Source organism: Mytilus californianus, unplaced genomic scaffold, assembly GCF_021869535.1.
Source record: "Mytilus californianus isolate M0D057914Y unplaced genomic scaffold, xbMytCali1.0.p SCAF_4, whole genome shotgun sequence".
NCBI lineage: Eukaryota > Metazoa > Mollusca > Bivalvia > Mytilida > Mytilidae > Mytilus > Mytilus californianus.
The window spans coordinates 76,950,966-76,971,187 of record NW_026262690.1 but is presented as its reverse complement, the minus strand read 5'-3'; the positions used below and the strand labels follow the sequence as shown (position 1 = coordinate 76,971,187).

Sequence of the window (20,222 nt, the reverse complement as noted above, 5' to 3'; positions counted from 1 at the left end):
AATGTACAATACTCTACTAATTTCCGTCACAGGGTTTGTTAATTTCCGACACTGGCTTTGTTCTTCATGATGATTAGAAAGATGCAAAGAAACTGGCATTCATTTGAACACAAAATGTTCTTGGTTTTCGTCGTAACTCTTGTTGCCGTATGTCTATTCAGTGTCATTGAGGATGATAAATTGACCAAGAGAGCAGACTATAATCCGTTTATAGCACGGCTATGGAATCTTTTTCGACAATTTAAGTATGATCGATGTTTGTTATTACGTGATCTCACTAAAAATCATTTGTCAAGCATTTACAAAAGTCAACCGTGAAGAAAAATGCTTTGGCGTTGCTTGAGAAAAACAATTTTTTCCCTATCACATGGGAAATAAAAACCAGTAATTTTTATTGGTGTCTTAGGAAACTGACGTACGACGGAATAGCATTTGACATGAAACATTTATAAGAGTCATTGTTTGAGATGTTATGGTTGTAACTTAAACAACTTTAGATAGATCTGTACCAAATTGAATTGTTTGGGTGGCAGAATAGTCATGTTGCAAACGAAAATAAAATGCATGATAAAAGAGAGGCGAAAGATACCAAAGGGACATTCAAACTCGTAAGTCGAAAAAAAACTGACAATGTCATGGCAAAAAACAAACTGACAATGTCATGGCAAAAAACGAAAAGACAACGAAAAGACAAACAACGGTACACAAAAAAAAAACAACATAGAAAAACTAAAGAATGAACAACACGAACCCTACAAAAAACCTTGGGCGGTTTCAGGTGCTCCAGAAGGGTAAGCAAATCCTGCTCCACATGAGGTACCCACCGTGTTGCCCATGTAAGTACCAACCGGGTGATAATTCTAATTCAGTTCACATTCCAGGAAATGAGGACGGGATAAGAGGCATTATAGTGTCCCTGATATTTCAAAACTAGTGAAATTCTTCAATCCTTTCAAATTTTATTTAGTTTTCATGATAAAGAAAAAAAGCCGATAAAACCTGGACCCTTTAGTTTAGTTGTGGTGGTACTGTGACGTAATAAATATAATGAAATTTACATGTTTGAGCGAATAAAATATGATCCAAAGCCGTACACAAAAAGACATTTTACTGTAGGCAAATACTTCAGACAAAATTCAAAAATAAAATATTGATATCTAACAAACTGGTTACTCGTTGACATTTGTTAGATATTATTTTAGAGATTCATAACACTGTTTTATTTTAGAATTCAGAGAGACGACACTGTTGTCTTATCCTAAAGTCTCCTTTGATGATTAGAAATAAGATGTGGTATGAGCGCCAATGAGACAACTCTCCATCCAAGTCACAATGTATAAAAAGTAAACAATTAGAGGTCAAAGTACGGCCTTCAACACGGAGCCTTGGTTCACACCGAACAACTAGCTATTTAAAGGGTCCCAAAATGACTACTGTAAAACAATTCAAACAGGAAAAACAACGGTCTAATCTATATAAAAAAAAACGAGAAACGAGAAACACTTATGAACCACATCAACAAACGACAACCACTGAACAGGTTGATTAGTACGTTACAACAATACTACACAATCTTTTGTTTTTGTTTTGTTTTTTCCGTTCGAAATCTCCCTGTTTTCGATGCTGTTTTCAGCTGCTTTGGTGTCTTTTAATGTCTGACTCATACACATCCAACTTCAAATTATTTTCTTCCAATGACACATGATTACTGATTGTCATATTTTGTGGTGCTTGACTCAAAAGTGTCTGCCTAAAAAGCTCATTGAGAGTAGATTTTTTTATAATGAAGCAGTTTCGATGGTATCTTGGACATTTATTAATTTCTGATGGTAGTTATCGAGAATTTCGATCCTGTAAAGGTACTCCTGTGCCAAATAAAGATGCGCAAAGCATAAAGCAGCTGTCTCAAAGAAGAGTAATCCTACTCATAAAGTTAATTGTGTTCTTCATACACCTTTTAATTAAAAAAAAGGGACAAAGGTATTACATTATATAGCTAACTTACCAAATACCATTCTTTTTGAAATAAAGGATCCTGAGGTTCTGCATAGCTATAAGATTTTGAATAGTCCAATAATTTGGCTGACTCGGGGTCCTTTAAACGTATTTCGGATACAGGAACTCCTCGTATCTTAGGCTTAAATCCTCGTTTTGCTCGTCTAAATCCAGTTTGCTGTATAGCTCTTTTTACCTTTAAAGAGAAAAGGTATATCAATACAATACAATTATCTTATTTACAAGTACAAACATTGTGTTTGTGCTCGAAGAGTCTTATGTGTTTAATCTGTTTGTCTTCTACAAAGGACTGTCATGTTTTTGTATAAAAGATGGACTTCATATAAAAACATGAATTATGAAAGCGACAATTACATATAAATCGGGGTCGTTTTTACAGTCACGGAAATAGTTTTAACTTTTTAAGAATCTGATTTCCTTGACATAAACCATACACGGAGTCTTTTGGAAGATTTGGAAAAATGAACCGTCTATAGATCACACGACTAGTTACAAAGAGTTATATAAGCTGTATATATATAGTTAAAGCATTTTGTGCTTTTAGTGGATATGAGACATGATTTAAAAGTTTTATTTCACACAATGGACAATGACACGCGTAATTACATAGCAGCTCTACTATAAAACAAGTGTGATATAGATTAACAGGAATGACGTACAAAAGTTTGTACTTTATGCTATACATCAAACAGCAACATGGAATTGTTTCATTTGACGACAAGATTTATGTGTTTTTCAACAAGGATCGGGTTTGATTAAGACTGACAAAACATTTATTTCCAACAATCATTCCATCCTCACAAATCTTACCAAACAGTTATAAGCTATCCGTTTCATCTATCATTCATAACAATTTTGAAATGAAAAACGACATTCGATTATTTGCATTGTACATTTACGTATTTAGCTAATTGTAAATAAGAAAAAGTCATCTATTGGACGTCATTGTGATAGCACAGACGTAAACAGTTATTATGTGGTAATATATTTATAAATGAGATAAATAATAACGAACGTCCTTTGTACATCAGATCACAACATCTAATTTGTCTGTTTATCAGATATATAGAAATCCTACACATGATAAAAAAGAAAGGATACAAGATTAATATCCAATTATATATAGATATATTGAATGTGATAGGCTAGCCAATGACTTCACAAAACAGTAAAGTAAAACACCGCGATCTAAAATACTGTTGAAAGTACATCATTTGATAACGATCAATATTGTTCTCGCGGTACAAGTAAAAGGTCGGAAACAACAAAATATTTGAAAAAACAAATTTACAAAACATTTGATTCAATTGCATTATGTGTTCCTCTTTTTTTCTTTTTTTTTGAATCGCGTTAGAATAAGAACGCATAGAATATATATGTGGAAATTGGTTATGCATTCTGAAATTTATGCAAAATATACTAAAATATATTAAAATTCTTCAGAAATATTTGCAACCGTAGATTTTGTGTAATATACTGTTTTTATTTATGTTTTCTGTTTTGAAAATACCAAAAATACCTCAATTATTTTTAATTGGACAAATTAAACATGTAGAATTGAGGAGAGTACCTGTACGTTTTAACAAGACAATATCTAGGTTTCTGAAGACATAAAACCATTTTCATGAACGAGTAAAATAAAAAAATATTAATTAGAAAAAACATATGAGGTTATAATTTGACAGCAACCTATTAACACAAGGTAATAAAAAATTAAAAAAAAATAATTTGAGGTCCCGGTCAACATATGATATTCACACTCGTTTGGCAAATAGTAAATTGATTTACTCTCAAAGCTTTCATAATACTGTAGTGCCAATGAAATTGTCCAAAAGAAAAATATGATACATAAAAACCATTTGAATATAAAAATATACTTACCATGGGATGTGCTTTAAGTTTACGTGTGTGAATTATACTTCTGCGGCTTCGTATATGTGGTACGGCTGCGTGTGTAAAGTGGAACTCTCTTTGAGAACCCAGCAACTAAAAAGGAAAAGAGAATATGTTACATTATTAGAAACAACTTGTCTGAAAAAACAATAAAATTTCAAATAAAAATAAAAATGAAAGAATCTGCATATGTAGCTGGCGAATAACTTTATTAGTATTCAAATAACAAGCGTTTTACATAAATGTTCCATTCGGTGGTGTTTGTTACGCTAAATTTTTATACTTCTGTGTAACGTGTGGTGGACTGTTGTTTTTCGTATAATTTCTTTTGCATATTTTGTTGTCCTGTCTTCTTCGACTTATAATTGTCATTGCCTTTTTTATATTTTTAAACATAATTTTGTAAGGTCTAGATCTTTTATTTGTAAAATAACGAGAGTGAACTTTTCTCTGACATAGATTAAGAATGGACTGTATAGAAATAGTGATAAGCAAAACATTTCGTCATGATAAAAATAAGGAGATTTGATATGATTGCCAATTAGACTACTATCCACCAGAGACCATATGATGAGGATGTAAACCACTAAACGGTACTGTACTACCTTCAACAATGAGTAGTCAGGGTAGGTGACAAGGAGCAATTGCTACCCCTTCAAGAAGTAGGACAGGGGGAAATTATGTGTATGCCTAATTCAAATTATTACATCTATTTTCTTAATGGTTGCTGTTAAAGCTTACAATAAAGCTTATAAAATGCATGAAAATGTCTGTTCAAAATAAGAATCGAAGAATGGCATTTTGATATTTTATTCAATAAACAGTTCACGTTATTTGGCCTGATACATATAAAATTCTGAACTCATTAACGCAAAAATTCGTATTTACGTATATTACTTTGTTATCAAAGCCATTTTCAGATATCTCCGGAGGCTTGTAGATAGATTATATTTGATCTTAGAAATTATGGCAATAGTTAACTTGTTTACTGCTTATTTTTAAATGGCATTCTTATTACTATGGTGTCAATGTTTATCAATATTTAGTAGAAATAGTCGACGTTTGTATGCGTATCATTTCCAAGTGGCAGGAACCTCTTCAATCTTTTGCCATTTGAATAAGATAATCGTAAATGTCTAATACAGATTTATCCTACCATAAAGCCTTACAGAGATTTATGAATAAAAATTGCCCTAAAGAAAATAACCAAGCATACTTAAAATCATCGGAGCTAACTAAAAACATTGATTCTAATACTCGGGTTTGTTTTCAGTAGGGAAATTGTCGTCAATCTACGGCTTTATTTTCCTTTTCTTAATTGAGTTATGTGATTGATAGTGTTTAACATCGACCAGTAGATATTCTTAATGTCTTCGAAACATCTCTTAAGATTTTCAAGTATTGAAAAGAAAAGAAAAATCAATAAAGTAATAAAATCTGGAGGGTTACAAGAATTATTGCATCGATACACGAATCCATAAAAAAAAATGTGTAATATTGCAAAATGCAAGATTTTTATCTTCCGAATGGATCAAATTTGGAGGAGATAAATCTTATATAATATTTTAAGTTGATAACGGGGCTCGCTTAAGCGAAATTAGAATATCAAATATTATCAACAATCGAGTTTTTAACATTGAATATGCATCTTTTGTTATTGATGAGATAATTTCGCAAATCAAGATCAACTATATTCTAGATTTTTTTTACTATACTTCAAAGTTGATCTCAACTGATCCATGAAGGTGTATATAGCTCCTTGGTTAATCATTGGCAAAGTTACGCATGCGCATTAGCGAAAATTTGTCGTTGCACTGGATTGTACGTAATTGCATTTGTTTATACCAAATTAACTTTAAGCCTCTAGTTTGATATCCATTGCCTATCACGACCTTTTCGAAAATACATTTTTTTTTTATTTTTACCCAGAATGATAAATTTCTAAAATAGTTTAATTTTCCCTCTGTCTTTTATCTTTAGTTCTGGTGTAGTTCATTGTAAAAATGTAATCAAAACTTGCTATACATTATGCGCTGGTTGCTATCTTTTTCCCAATGGATTTTTAAATATTTTGATTATTTCCTTACAACACCGTTGGTCTGATATCTTGCTTCTTTGTTCTCATCAACAAGGTTTCTCAACTTGTCATTGTAATCCCATCTGTTCAGATCGTGTTCCAATATTTGCAATGTAAATTGATACAATAATTTCGAATTTGCTCGCGATTCCAGGAAATAGAAGGTCTTCCTGTATTTTTTCCATCACAACAGGAAACGTTTAACCTCCAAGGCCACAATTGTATGCAAACTTCAGCGATAAACTGATAAATTAAGGCAAAATGAAAGCCAGACGTAGTAAAGATCCCGAACGTTAATTTGGCGTATTTATAAAGATTCTCAAACAATATCATATGTCTGCTTTTTAAGTTCGATTATTTTACGGTGTTATATAATTCAATTTTTATTGAGGTAGTATAAAAGTAAGATGTGGTATGATTGCCAAGGAGACTACTCTCCACCAGAGACCAAATGACGTAGAAGTAAGCAACTGTGTTCTGTCAGTTAAGTTTTGACCTCAAAACTTGGTATCAAAGTGTGAAATACTAGTAAACATTTTCCTTTAATGTATTTTATTTTGTAGTGTATATTCTGTGTGTTCAAACTAAATCCATGAAATCAGATGCTACGCTAGGGAAACAAACTTTCTTTGACTCGTTTAAAAGGTAATAAAGTTATATGCCGACAAAAGTCTCCTTTAAAAGGTTGAGGAATATGATCTGACTAGGGATATACTTTCCTATATTAGCAGCTGCCAACAAGATTATATTTTGAATAGTCCGTGGTTTACCTTGTCTGCTTTTAGTCATTAATATAAAACACAGTGACTGACAATTGTCAGGATTGATTATAAAGTAATGTAAGAATGATTACAAAATAATGTAAGAATAAATGTATCGTGTAAACATGTTAAGAAAAAATTTCATCAATGAATAAATCTTACAAATGCTTTTTCACGTTTTGGGACATCTTAATTAAAATCGTGAATTGCAATAATTTCAGGTGTTTTTTTTTTAGGAATCAGCATACATGCAAATTAAAACATAACTAAATTTGTTTTCTCGTCAAACGGGATGTATAAAGACACACCCACGTTCATTTTGATCTATAAAGAGGTTAACTCCTAACTATCCTACTACCTGTCGATACATTTATTTTTGGCATTGCACAAGTCATGTCTTCTTCGACTGTCCATGGCGTTAAAATACTAAATCCCTGGGATGTGTTTTAGTTGATTTTAGTCTCTGGTGCATGATTTTTTATTATTAATTGTTTTTGGCTTTTAACTAGCTGTCAGTAACTTCGAGTACTCTCAAATCGTACTTTCTTGTTTATTTGACCTGTTGATACTAATTGTAATGCTTTTTTGTTATTTAATGTTATTCAGGGTTATATCTGGTCTATATACCAGCTTTGATAAGTGTTTGGTATTACTATAAATTTTCACTTCTTCGTACTATGAACATCAAAATTATTTATTTTGTATAAATATTTCCTTTCTCTATTGGAACTGTACACGTATACCTAACAACAAAATTATTTTCATTTACCTGTGTTTAAAGGAATTGCAAATGGCTGATATTTTTTGTTCTAGCATATTGTTTTTCTTAAATTGTTTAACATTTCACAGCGGTATAACATGTGACTTTAATTATTCTTCCCTCAATTTATTTATTTTGTATTTATATTGTATCATAGATCAAATTTATTTGTTCAGTATATGTTCACTGGTGTTAAAATGTCTTTTGATTGAGTTAAGCCATTTCAATTGATATTTTATAGTGTGTCTTTCTATGTTGTGATGTTACACTATTGTTTCAGATAAGGGTGAATGTTTGGTACCATTAAAACGTTTAAACCCGCTGTAATTGTTTGCACCTGTCCTAAGTCAGGAATCTGATGTTCAGTAGTTGTCGTTTGTTGATGTGGTTCATAAGTTTTTCTCGTTTCTCGTTTTTTATATAGAATAGACCGTTGGTTTTCCCGTTTGAATGGTTTTTCACTAGTAATTTTGGGGGCTCTTTGTAGCTTGCTGTTCGGTTTGAGCCAAGACTCCGTGTTGAAGACCGTACTTTGACCTATAATGGTTTACTTTTATAAATTTTGACTTGGATGGAGAGTTGTCTCATTGGCACTCATACCACATCTTATATCTATTGTTAGACTGTTTTTATTTATTGACTCCTAACATGATTTAGTTAAATGTGTTTACCCAAGCCATATATATACATATATATATTCGCAACAACTGGCAAAAACAAAAATTCTGACATTCATTTGAAATTGTAACAAGGACACGTGGCGCCAGTCATGAAGGTAGTTATCTGGATATTAACCTAGCCTTCAACTTTTCCTTTTAAGGTTTTGATAATATCAAATCATATAAAGAAAGAAACGCGCCGTCTGATTGTTCCGTAACAGAAAGTTACATTTACATATCGTCTGCTATGTTAGTAACAACAGATCATCGAAGGTTTGTTTTCTTGTCGCATGTAGGAAATTAGTTTATTCAGTGATGGCTACATTTACTTTTTCACAGTTCCACAGGAAATTAGAAGGAATATTTAACTACGATATCATCACTACAATCGATTTTCACTTTTCAAAAAGCAATTTGTTAAACGATTTTAGTTTAGTGTTAAGTGCTGATTTCAATTTTTGTTAGGAAATATAAAAAGACAAACTAGCAATTTTGTAAATAAATCGGGAAAATCATTTTTAAACTTCGACATTACTAATATAGCCTTTCATTTAAGGATAGTGTGGGTTATTAACATACTATGCAGGTTGACTAAAGTTTTTGAATAGAGTTGTTGCACACTGAACAAGATCTTGTGGATATCATTAAATAACTGGAGAATAGCAACGCATGGTAAACAGATCTGAAAGGTTTACACTGTGAACATGAATTTAGTTTTTTAACTGTCTAAATTTAAAATGGGCCTGTTCAATGTTTTCCATTTGTTTATACCTTAGAACCATTCAAGAGAATCGCTTATATCATAGAATCAAATAAACTATATGAATAATTAGTCCAAGTCAGGATCTGCTAGCCTTTGTTAGTCTTGTGTGTGTTTTTTTATAATTTGGTTCATTTATATGTTTCTTAGTTTAGTGTGACGTCCATTTCGCTGAACTAGTATACATTATTGTTAAGGGGTCAAGGGTAAAGCCCGCCTCCGGGTACGAGATTTCTCGCTGCGTTGAAGAGCCTTGGGCTGTTTTATGCTCTTTGATCGGGTTGTTGTCTCTTTGACACATTCCCCGTTTCCATTCTCAATTCTATTGTTTATAATATTTTTTTCTATAAAAGGTGCATATACTTATCCGCTCGTCTCATAAGCCTCCTAAAAAGGTACCATTACATCTTTAGTGAAAAATAACAGAAAGGCAGAACAATTCGTCTTCAATCGCAGGAATGTAAACATAATATTCTGACAATTTTCCCACCTGTTGAATTCTAAACTCTTTGTTTTATCAATAGAAAAACAAAGGATATGGGGTATCCATCCATGACACAACATCAGCACATGCACAGCAAAAAAACACGCAAAAAGAAAAGGAACAGCGCTTTTATTGCTTTTTGTCATCTCAAAGTCACAGTGAGGTCCTCACTTTTCAAAATATAACTGAAATATTTTGAGTGATTGTTGCACACCTTCTTTTTTCAGATAAAATAACCGCATCATCTGAGTACTTTACATCAAATAATTCAAAAATGTATGTCCATTCATTTTGAAATTTTTCTTTTTCAATTTCTACGAAATTTCATCTCAAGTCTTGGATATATAGTCTTCCAACTCATTTTAAAAAATAGAAAACAATCTGGGAGGCTAAACTCAATTGGTTAACACCGATAAAACAAGTGAAAGGTGGAGTAGACTGACACAAGATTTCATTCTTTGTGCATGTGGAAAATTATTTTTAAACATCATTACTCTTTAAAATGTACTCGAAATAAATTAAGAATATCATACTCCTTCTGAAATTCAACTTCGTTTTTATTTTATTTACAACAAAATAAGCCCATTGTATTTAATAGTAGAAAACGGTTGTTCGATAAAACTAATCTAAGATGGAGGCGAGTTTCTCATCTATTTGTCTACCATGGACCGGCATTGATATTCTTCAATTCTGTATTGGCACCCAAAACATCTTGTATATGTATTTAGACCCCTCTACCAAGCAAATATGTTTTGCATGCACACGCATAAAAATTATATGCGGTTTTTGTCCAACGCAATCATAGGTTTGAACGTTGTTTTCAATTTAGACTTGTTTATATATATATGAGTTCGAATCCCGCCCAGGGAAGAACAAAATATATACTTTTCACTTTTTGGTCTTTTGGAAAATGTTATTTGTGCTGTATCTAGACCCCTCTACCAAGAAATTTGTTTTGCATGCACATGTAATACAAATTTCTTGGTAGAGGGGTCTAAATACAGCACAAATAACATTTTCCAAAAGACCAAAAAGTGAAAAGTATATTTTAACAAAACGCATTTGACTAACAGGTCAAACAACGGATGTTCTTAAACCCTGCTGACTGCCATTGGCGATTGCCAAATAAATTGATCACCAGATGTAACATAGATCTTGATTATTAATTTAATACCAAACAGAAAACAATAAACTTGCGGAAAAGATGGCATATCGCAAACATGAGGTGCAAAAATTTGTACACCATATCCGGATTTCGACAATTAATGTCTCTTCAGTGATGTTAGGGATTGAAACGGTATTTGGAAGGCCATATAATTTACCTCAATTTAGGATAGACTCTTAAATTTCAAAGAGTCGAAATAGGATGACCTGATCATATTAACCCGAAGGAAAATATAATACAAGCCCAAACGAAAAAATATAAACAAGTCTAAATTGAAAACAACGTTCAAACCTATGATTGCGTTGGATAAAGACCGCAATTTTTATACGTGTGCATGTAAAACAAATTTCTTGGTAGAGGGGTCTAAATACAGCAAAAACAACATTTTCCAAAAGACCGAAAAGTGGAAAGTATATTTTAACAAAACGCATTTGACTAACAGGTCGAACAACTGATGTTCTTAAACCTTGCTGACTGCCATTGGCAAGTGCCAAATAAATAGATCACCAGATGTAACATAGATCTTGATTATTAATTTAATACCAAACAGAAAACAATAAACTTACGGAAAAGATGGTACATCGCAAACATGAGGTGCAAACATTTGTACACCATATCCGGATTTCGACAATTAATGTCTCTTCGGTTATGTTAGGGATCGAAACGGTATTTGGAAGGCCATGTAATAACGCTATTAAAAATTTGATATCATAGATATAAGTTTTTCTATTTAATTGCGTTAACTAGATTTCTACACGACTATTTCACATGATATATCGGGAGTAATCTATATTAATTTCGTCACATTCTATTAAAATTGCCATAAATCATTAGGATTTCTACCTGTAGACAGGTGCACATTACTAATCATCAATATTTATTAGCGCTTTTATCACGATTAAACAAACAATGATAAATACCAATTATGGTCAGTATGGAAAATTAGTCGATGAAGCCAAGCCTTATTCGGTATTTTTGTGTATGACCACAAAACAAATTGCTTTCTGCCCTGACACTGTATTACTACTTCTTTTCTTAGCCATAACCAAAAGTTATACTCATTTAAATTGCTTAAATTTTCACTATATTATTACTTCTTTTCTTAGCCATTACGAAAAGTTCTATTCATTTAAATTGCTTAAATTTTCAATTTTATTTTCCTCCCACATCATGGCTATTTTGTTTACACGTTTCTGTCATTATCAGATGATTTTACTTTGACATGCGGTTACAATTATGTTATCTGTAAACGCTTGCCATTTCCTAATGATGACTTGTTTTAATCCCATTTAAAGAGAAAAGACTATTTAATAGCCTACATACAAATATAAAACTAATAAAAAAACACGGAGGGACTCATTTTTTACAGATAATTTCAAATTAAGATTATCGCAATCGGATCAGTGGGTGTTCGCTCTCTGTCGTGTGTACGTATTGTTTTCTTAAATTGGCCGTTTCTTCAAGTTAGTTCGTGATATAATTGTGTAGAAAATGGATGATAAGCAATTGTAAATGTGTTTAATTTCCAAATGTAACGTAATAGATTTTTTTTAATCTTAAAAACCCACATCTAAAATAAATAAATCGGCCAACACGCGGTATACAGAAAGGCTGAAGATACAAAAGGAATAGTCAAACTCATAAGTCAAAAATGAACTGTGAATACCACGGCAAAAAACGAAACACGACCAGAAGACAATCAAAATTCTACAAAACACAACATAGAAAACTAAAAACTAAGCAACATAAACCCGGCCTTAAATTTTTTTTTTATTTAGATCTCAATCCAACATGTCAATTTTTATCAGCGGAAAAGCAAAGCTAAGTATAAAAAAACGTACAATAAAAATAAATATCTTTGCACAACTTGTTTCAAATGATTTTTTGAATTATGGTATAATTTCTCCTCTTTATTGAGACTGGATAAGGAAATAAAATATTAGTATTTTGTTTTCTTTTTTGACATATTGGATGATCCTGTTATCTAAAGACACCAAATACCTAAATTACTTTTTGAGTGTGGGAACTTCTTTAAGAGATATTCAAGAAGCTTTGTAGGACATAGGAGACGTATTGATTTCCCCAAAACGATATATTTTGCAGTAAAGAAAGAGAATTTAAAAACCGCAAGAAAATTCCAAGGGATAATAAAAAGAAATAAGTCTACAAAAGACAAACAACAACATTACACCTGCAAAGAAAAAGGTCGAAAAGACAATAAAAAATAAACAAAAATTGAACATTACACTTTATATAAATTTGCTGCGTCATAAGCGCCTCTCTGAATAGGCCTTCATCAGGAGCTCTCAAAGCCACTCATTTGGATGTATAAGAACCGACACACGTGAATACCATATGACCAAAAGGGACATAACTTTAACTTGATAGCCAAATCCGTCAAGGTCAATTTTGCATGAGGGAGTTGAAACCTTTGTTAATATTTATTTTTTAATCTATAAATAGAAAATTTAAGAAAGGTCTGTTCTAAACAACATTCCAAAAACAATATACAGAAAACTCAAGATTGAGAAATTCGGATTTAAAATTTGTCAGCAGTGTATTTAAAAGTCGTCAACTTGGCTAAACAGTTAAAAAAGGGTTAATCATATCAAAATCTCAGCATCTACAGACTTGGAAATATTGCTGAACTTGCAGACATACAGATAAAATGAAGATGCGCTACTTAGACGGATTTTCGGATATTTCTTTGTTTGGTGTTTATTGTTTTGTTGTTTGTTTGTTGTTTGTTGTTTTGTTGTTGTTGTTTGTGGGTTGTGTTTTTGTGTTTTGTTTATATTAACATTAAAGTATACCCTACAGCAACTATAAAAAATAAAAAAATAAAAATATAACGTTAATTATACACATTATCGAGAGAATAAAACAACAACAAAACCAGCATTATATCTTTGAAATTGATATGGTTTAATTAGATTGCAGGTATAAAATAATATATTGAAATAAAAGCACTCACAGCAATGACGTAAACATAGTGTGTGATATATCAGTGTAACCTTCTATCAAAGAATAGGTTTTTTAATTGGAAAAGTTAACATACGGTATAAATATTGACATTCATCAAAATAACATATTAACTGAAAAGTTATAAAAACAAAATTTAAACACAAAAAAGAGATTTATTTTATTTGCTTTCGTCTAGCAAAGGGTATATTAAAAGTATACACGTACATACTGGATCACTGATATGAGCACGTAATATTTATCACGAATAGGGCCGTACAAGCACGGTATGGATTCTTATTGTTCAGCGATAAGTCATTCATATTTTGGTATATAAGCTGCGTCGGATAGAAATCGACCTTATGCAAGAGCACGTTTACATGTACATGTGTAAGAATTTGATTGATTTTGGAACATTCAAATACGAAATAAAAGATTAGTTTGGTCTGTTTTGTAGGGTTCTTATATCAACTAATTTTTATAACAGTTACAGACTTTGCATAGAGATTTTTTCAACCCGATAAATGGTTAACAGATGTATTGATATTCATTTGCATAAGGTCGATTTCTATCTGACGCAGCTCATATGTAGATAAATGGAAGTATTATATATTCCATGGTATATATAAGTTAAATGACTTATATGTTGTACTCTCACATGCCATAACTTTGACAGATTTTATGCAAGTTTCTTGCAAGAAAAAAATATAAACATCTATTCGTGAATTTTTTTAAATTCAAATTGGTTGAATATTCCTGATAAAAATTTTTTTTTTTTAATATGAAGAAGATTGACATTATCAAAAAATAAACTTAATTCTGTAAATATCAGATGGTATGTTTATTTTTACATTTACTTTTTATCTAGGATTGCTTAGACTAAGAAAAAGCCACATAATGTTATGGTCACATGGATCTGGCTCTTAAGTACACGGGAAAAAAAAAAAACAATTAGTCTTTTATTTCCAAAGTGCAATCACGCAGAGGTGCATGTTTGTAAAATGATTAAAATGTTGACAAGCTAGATTTAGAATCTACATGCTAATTTGTAATCTGCAAGATCATTTTTTTTCATGGCCACAAAAAAAATATTGTTTTATTTATTTTGCATATTCTATGTTATTTGACCTTTTACTTATCTACAAAGAATCCGGCAGTACTTAAGATTTGAATGAAGCGCGTTATTGCGGATAACCTTTATATCAAAACTGTATGCATTGACCCGAACCTTGAAACTTTTTAATGCGGTCGAAATCCACATATTGCGTGGAAAAGCATTTAAAGTACAACAACTCATATTTTCGAGCCGTGAAGAGTTTGTAGCGCAAGCTATCTTACCATACTATCTTACATAAAAAGTCACAGGTTAAAAAAAAACAAAAAACAAAACAAATCGTTAAGTACCAGCTAGTTACGAATTAATCGTCTTCAATGACAGTCGAGTTCTCGAAAAAAAACCGACCCTTATGAACATTATGAAGTATTTGTGTATCTGTTTATAGAAAATGATATTTGAAAATATAAAGAATGGGAATGAACAGTTGTACACAAATAACAAATTAGTTTATAATAAACAAAACAATAGGCAAAATTTGAGGGTATGGGATAATATATTGTACATTTGATTTTACATGAATTCCTAAGAATTTTCATGGAAAATATAATGGTTGTGGACCTTTTAAATACGATTAATTTTATGGATTTTACACAGTGTTACAACAATCAATTTAAACATATGTTTGTAGTATAAAAATTTGATTAACAACATAGAACATACCGGAGATACATAATTGAATCCTGTTCTTTTGGCCACTGCTTTAGCGGCATCGATACCACCCTCTCCTTCTAACTCCACAAGCCAGTGGTTTGTAAGTACTTCAGTTCCACATGATAGATATATGTTGATAACAATTGATACAATAAGTGATGTCCATTTTCCAAGATTTACCATTTCAAGTCGTCCCTTAACCGTTATATATTTTTTTTTTTTTTATTCCAAACACTTATATGTTTCTGTCTTATTTGTGTATTCAAAGATCAAATAAAAGAAATGAAAATTTAGTCCGTTTTAACATATGATAAACACGATTCCTTGTTTAGATAACCATTTGTGGAATAAATAGAGAATATGGAGGATTGGATCACGTGATTCCTATCTACGTCACAGAAGCATTTTCTGGTTGTGTGCTCATCTCATCAGTTTCTGATAAATCAATGAAAATATGGCGGAGCGAGAAGCCATGATAATACGGCTCCACATGATATGTTTCCATGGAGGAATCAGAAGATATTGATTACATGACAATTGTCTCTCTATTGATTGCTTTCATACTTTCTTGTCAAATTACGATTCATTTGCGGATATGACCAAATAGGTCAATGAGAGTCGAACTATCTATTAACGAATAAATAATTAAACGCAAATTTGCCAAAGTCAGACTTGAAACGTCATCATACAATTGTTTTCTATTGAACAACAATAAGTTTAGCATGTTAAGCTTGCTGCTGTATTGACAGTACAGTAAAGTTCGTTTTGAAATATTAATATCTTTTATCCATTACCAATAAAATGAATATAACATGGAATTATTCGACTATTTGAGGTTATGATAGTTCTTCTGAAAAATGCATAAATTGAGTAGCCTATTTAACTTAATATACATTACATTTTTCTGCAATGACTGGACATCACAGAAATATCCCTAATTTTTTTAAGTCACAATAATAATGAAATGTTTTAAAATGGTACTTATATTTATTATTAATCATTGATAATAGTTTTATGGTGACCCGTCAAGACTCTGCATCAAAGTACCAAGACTGCATCAAGTTGCCAAGACTCAGCATCAAAGTGTCAAAACTGCATCAAAAGCCGTCAACTCTCTGCATCAAAGCCGTCAAGACTCTACACCAATACATGAAATATACTAAGAAAGATTCATCAATATCTAAATGTTGATATCTTTTTATGTTATAAATGGGGAATTAAGTCGTCTCTATGATAAATATGAATAAACGAAACAAAGCGTGAACATTTCGTGAAACACATAATTGATTATCGAGCAAACAAATGTCAAATTAATAGCAAAATATTGAATAAGAGAATTTAATCTCCAATAATCTTGTGTTAAACATATTCCGAATTTCGATATTTTCACAGATCTGTATCACACATATCAATTATCATCATGATGAAAACACCTGTCAATGTTTAATAGATATTATACGCCTTTGTTTCTATAATTATATGACAATTTCATATTCATCATGTTGATTATCATGGTTTACTTACAATAGTAAAAAATCATTCGTCTTATTTTAGAAGGAAATATCTACTTTTATCTCTACATTTGAAAATATTTATTCAGTGGCCAATCATTAGGGGTCTAGGGGAGCCGCTATTTTATATTAGGAAGCCTATTTCATCAACAAATTTTTTTGAAGCAAATAAACAAACAACCCCTCACTCTAAACCACCTCGGCCGACAGTGAGCGATATAAAGAACTGAACCCTCTTTCAAAATCCTGGATCCTCCACTATTTTATTCCCCCCTCAAAAACTACTTAATTACCTTCCCCCTTTTTCTTTCAAATCCATAATCCGCCACTGTGTTATTCTCCCTCTCAAAATCCTGAATCCACCACTGTGATATTCTCCCTCTCAAAATCCTGGATCCACTACTGTTTGTATTACTCCCCCTTCTTTCAAAATCCTGTATGTACCTCTGTTAAATATCACATAGACCCAAACCCAAATAAAACCGCAAATAAACAATACAAATCTCAAAATAAACACCAAAAGGTCAGTATGAAACAGTATTTTCAAGGCAAGACAAAGAGAATAACAGTTACTAAGACTCTAAGAAATATTATATCAGCTTTCTCCAGTAACAAGAATGAACACCTGTCATCTTTGTCAAAGCAAGACAAGTAAAACTTAATGAAAAGTGCAGGATTAAAAGTCTAGTGGTACCATTCATAATATCTTTTTGTTTGTCTTTTGCTCTTTTTTCGATTTTTTGCCATGGCGTTGTCAGTTTGTTTTCGACTTTGAATGTCCCTTTGGTATTTTTCGCCTCTCTTTTATTGGAGGTTCTATACAACACACATTTTAATCAACGCTACATATGTAAATTTCGCTAATTGGTAAATAAATGACGGAAAACATCATAATAATGATCAACAAAAACGCGACTTAAATAATCAAATATCGAGTAAAAGTTCAGTTACACGAACCCTGTTAACATAGAGGATGAACTTAAGTGCCCTGTGAAGTTTATTAGCTCGATGATATCTATCTGGAAAAAAACTGCTTAGTGCTGAATGTTAAATAAATTTGATAGACCAAGGATATTCATTCATTTTGTTTGTTTTCAACATTAACAGGCTAGACATTTGTTCGGTGTAATAATTTTTTCGAGTCTAACGGTTTTAACAATAGCAAGTTTAAACTTTTTTATGAAATAAGGAGATGTGGTCTGATTGCCACGCCTTCAACAATGAGCAAAACCATACCTCATAGCAAGCTATAAATGGCCCTGTCACGGCAAAATGTAAATCAATTCAATTGAGAAAACCCCCGATTTATGTACAAAACAACAAAAGAAAAACTAATATGATAAACGGCAACAAACGACAACCACTGAATTATAGGCTCCTGACTTGGGACAGGCACATACATAATGTGGCGGGGGTTAAACATGTTAGAGGGCACCGTCCAACTCTCCCCCTAACCTTCGACAGTGGTATAAAAGTATGACATAAAAACAAACTATAAAAATCAGTTGTAAAAGGATGAACTCATCAGATGGATACAAACAGAAATGCATATAACACAAAAGCACAGAGTGGACGTGGCAGGGTACTTATACATCCCCACAACAAAAAGACACTAAGTACAGATCTGAGAGTACTCACTGACAGCTAGTTCAAAGGCAATAACAGCTAATAAAAAAATCATGCATCTAAGACTAAAATATCAATCAGTACACACCCAAGATCCAATGGATTTAATGTAAAGACATCATTAACAGTCAGAGAAAAACATGACCTTGTGCAATGCCAAGATACAGGTATCGATAGATTGTAGAGCCATGAATGTGCATATGTGTCTAAAAATAATATCTAGTTTGATTTTAATTTACTGATAACAAAATCAATATTAATACCAATAAAAACAATATAAGTTCTTTTATTGTATATATAGTTAACATAATATTTAATCATTGTTATTGTTTAATATTTTGCATGAAGAATGTTAATACAATAAGATGATAAGAAGTCTTGCTGAATTAAAATGTTAACGAATAAAGAGATAAATCGAGTTGAATACTACAAGGTTCGCGATTCAATAAAGTCTCAGTGGATCACAGTTTTTAGATACAAAACGAGACACAATTATAAGAAAAGGACACAATTAAATAAAATAATCTGGAATGTAAAACACAAACGATTTAAAACATACAAATACACACAAACAGAATTACACGTCGGAGAAACTAACAAGATGCATCAAACACGGTTACTCGGTTCAGATATTAGCAAAAAATGTCAAATTTTGTAATACCCTCCTACCGTCGCCCTACCTTAACACACACACACACACACACACACACAAATATAACCTAACTGTACCTACACCACAACAAAGGAAAATAGAAATACGACATAATTTGTCTCAATTAATTATTTTCTAATGGAGGGTTTTTTCTACTCTTAATATGTCATGGCGATTTCTCTTTTTCTAATTATTATCTTTCAGTAGATCAAAACATTAAAAATAATCAAACATTATAATTTTATTAGATAACGGTCACGTCAATTTGTAAAATGAGGTTAGATAATAATAGCAGTTTACAATAAACATGACAAAACCGACACATATCTATATAATATTATCAAGCCGCAGATCAATTTATTTCTAAGAAACAAATTAAAACAGTTGTGATAAAAATGTAGTGAATAGTTTAAATAATGATAAATAGATACAATGCAATTGAGACAAAAGTAACTAAGATCATGGAAGTTCATGAATTCTTGGAATGAATATGTTTCATCCGTTTCCAAATTGAAACATGTAAAGTAAAAAATCAAAATCTTGTCTTGGTTCCTAACAACAGAACATGATAGTCTTTGTTTTTTTTTTTCACTTTGACTTCTCAATTCCATGCTTTACGATCTAATTTGGAATGGAGTACAAACTGAGATATGTACACCTCACAGTATAATTGAATAAATCTATTGGCTAATAAATTAACACGTGGTGTGAATTAATTTGGATATTTTCGTCCAAATCGGCAGGGCCGGTAAGTAACCTCGGCAAATTGTATCGTTCGGTGAATAACCCTATTATTCACCGCCAGTGAAGCCAAATTGAATGCCAATGTTTGATCGGTATAATAAAACAGTTACGGCCCTATGAGTCGGGATATATCTATAATTGTCAACCCTGCTGAGGTTTATTCCCCTCGGGAAAATAGCCCATAGCAGGGTTGACAATTTTGAATATCCCTCTCTTCAGTCGTAATTGTATATCATGACATTGTCCTGATTGTAAACTTTGGAATCGAACTGACTAAAGACAAAACAAACAAACTGAAACGACGTATTCATATTCTATATCAAAAGTAAATGTTATGAATTATATATTTAAAACTTATAAATAGTATGATGAATTACATAATGAA

At 31.6% G+C, this 20,222-nt stretch overlaps 1 protein-coding gene across 1 annotated transcript in view; it reads right to left on the bottom strand.

Annotated features, from left to right (window-relative positions):
* The window catches only part of LOC127698734 (neuroendocrine convertase 2-like), a 40,615-nt gene extending 24,868 nt beyond the window's left edge, over positions 1-15,747 (bottom strand). The window contains exons 1-3 of the mRNA XM_052202377.1: positions 15,314-15,747; positions 3,898-4,002; positions 2,006-2,191 (exon numbers count right to left, since the gene is read on the bottom strand). Of these exons, the coding sequence (XP_052058337.1) occupies positions 2,006-2,191; positions 3,898-4,002; positions 15,314-15,487 (465 nt within the window). The 5' untranslated portion in view covers positions 15,488-15,747. The remainder of the gene's footprint in view (positions 1-2,005; positions 2,192-3,897; positions 4,003-15,313) is intronic.
* Between the last annotated feature and the right edge of the window lie 4,475 nt (positions 15,748-20,222).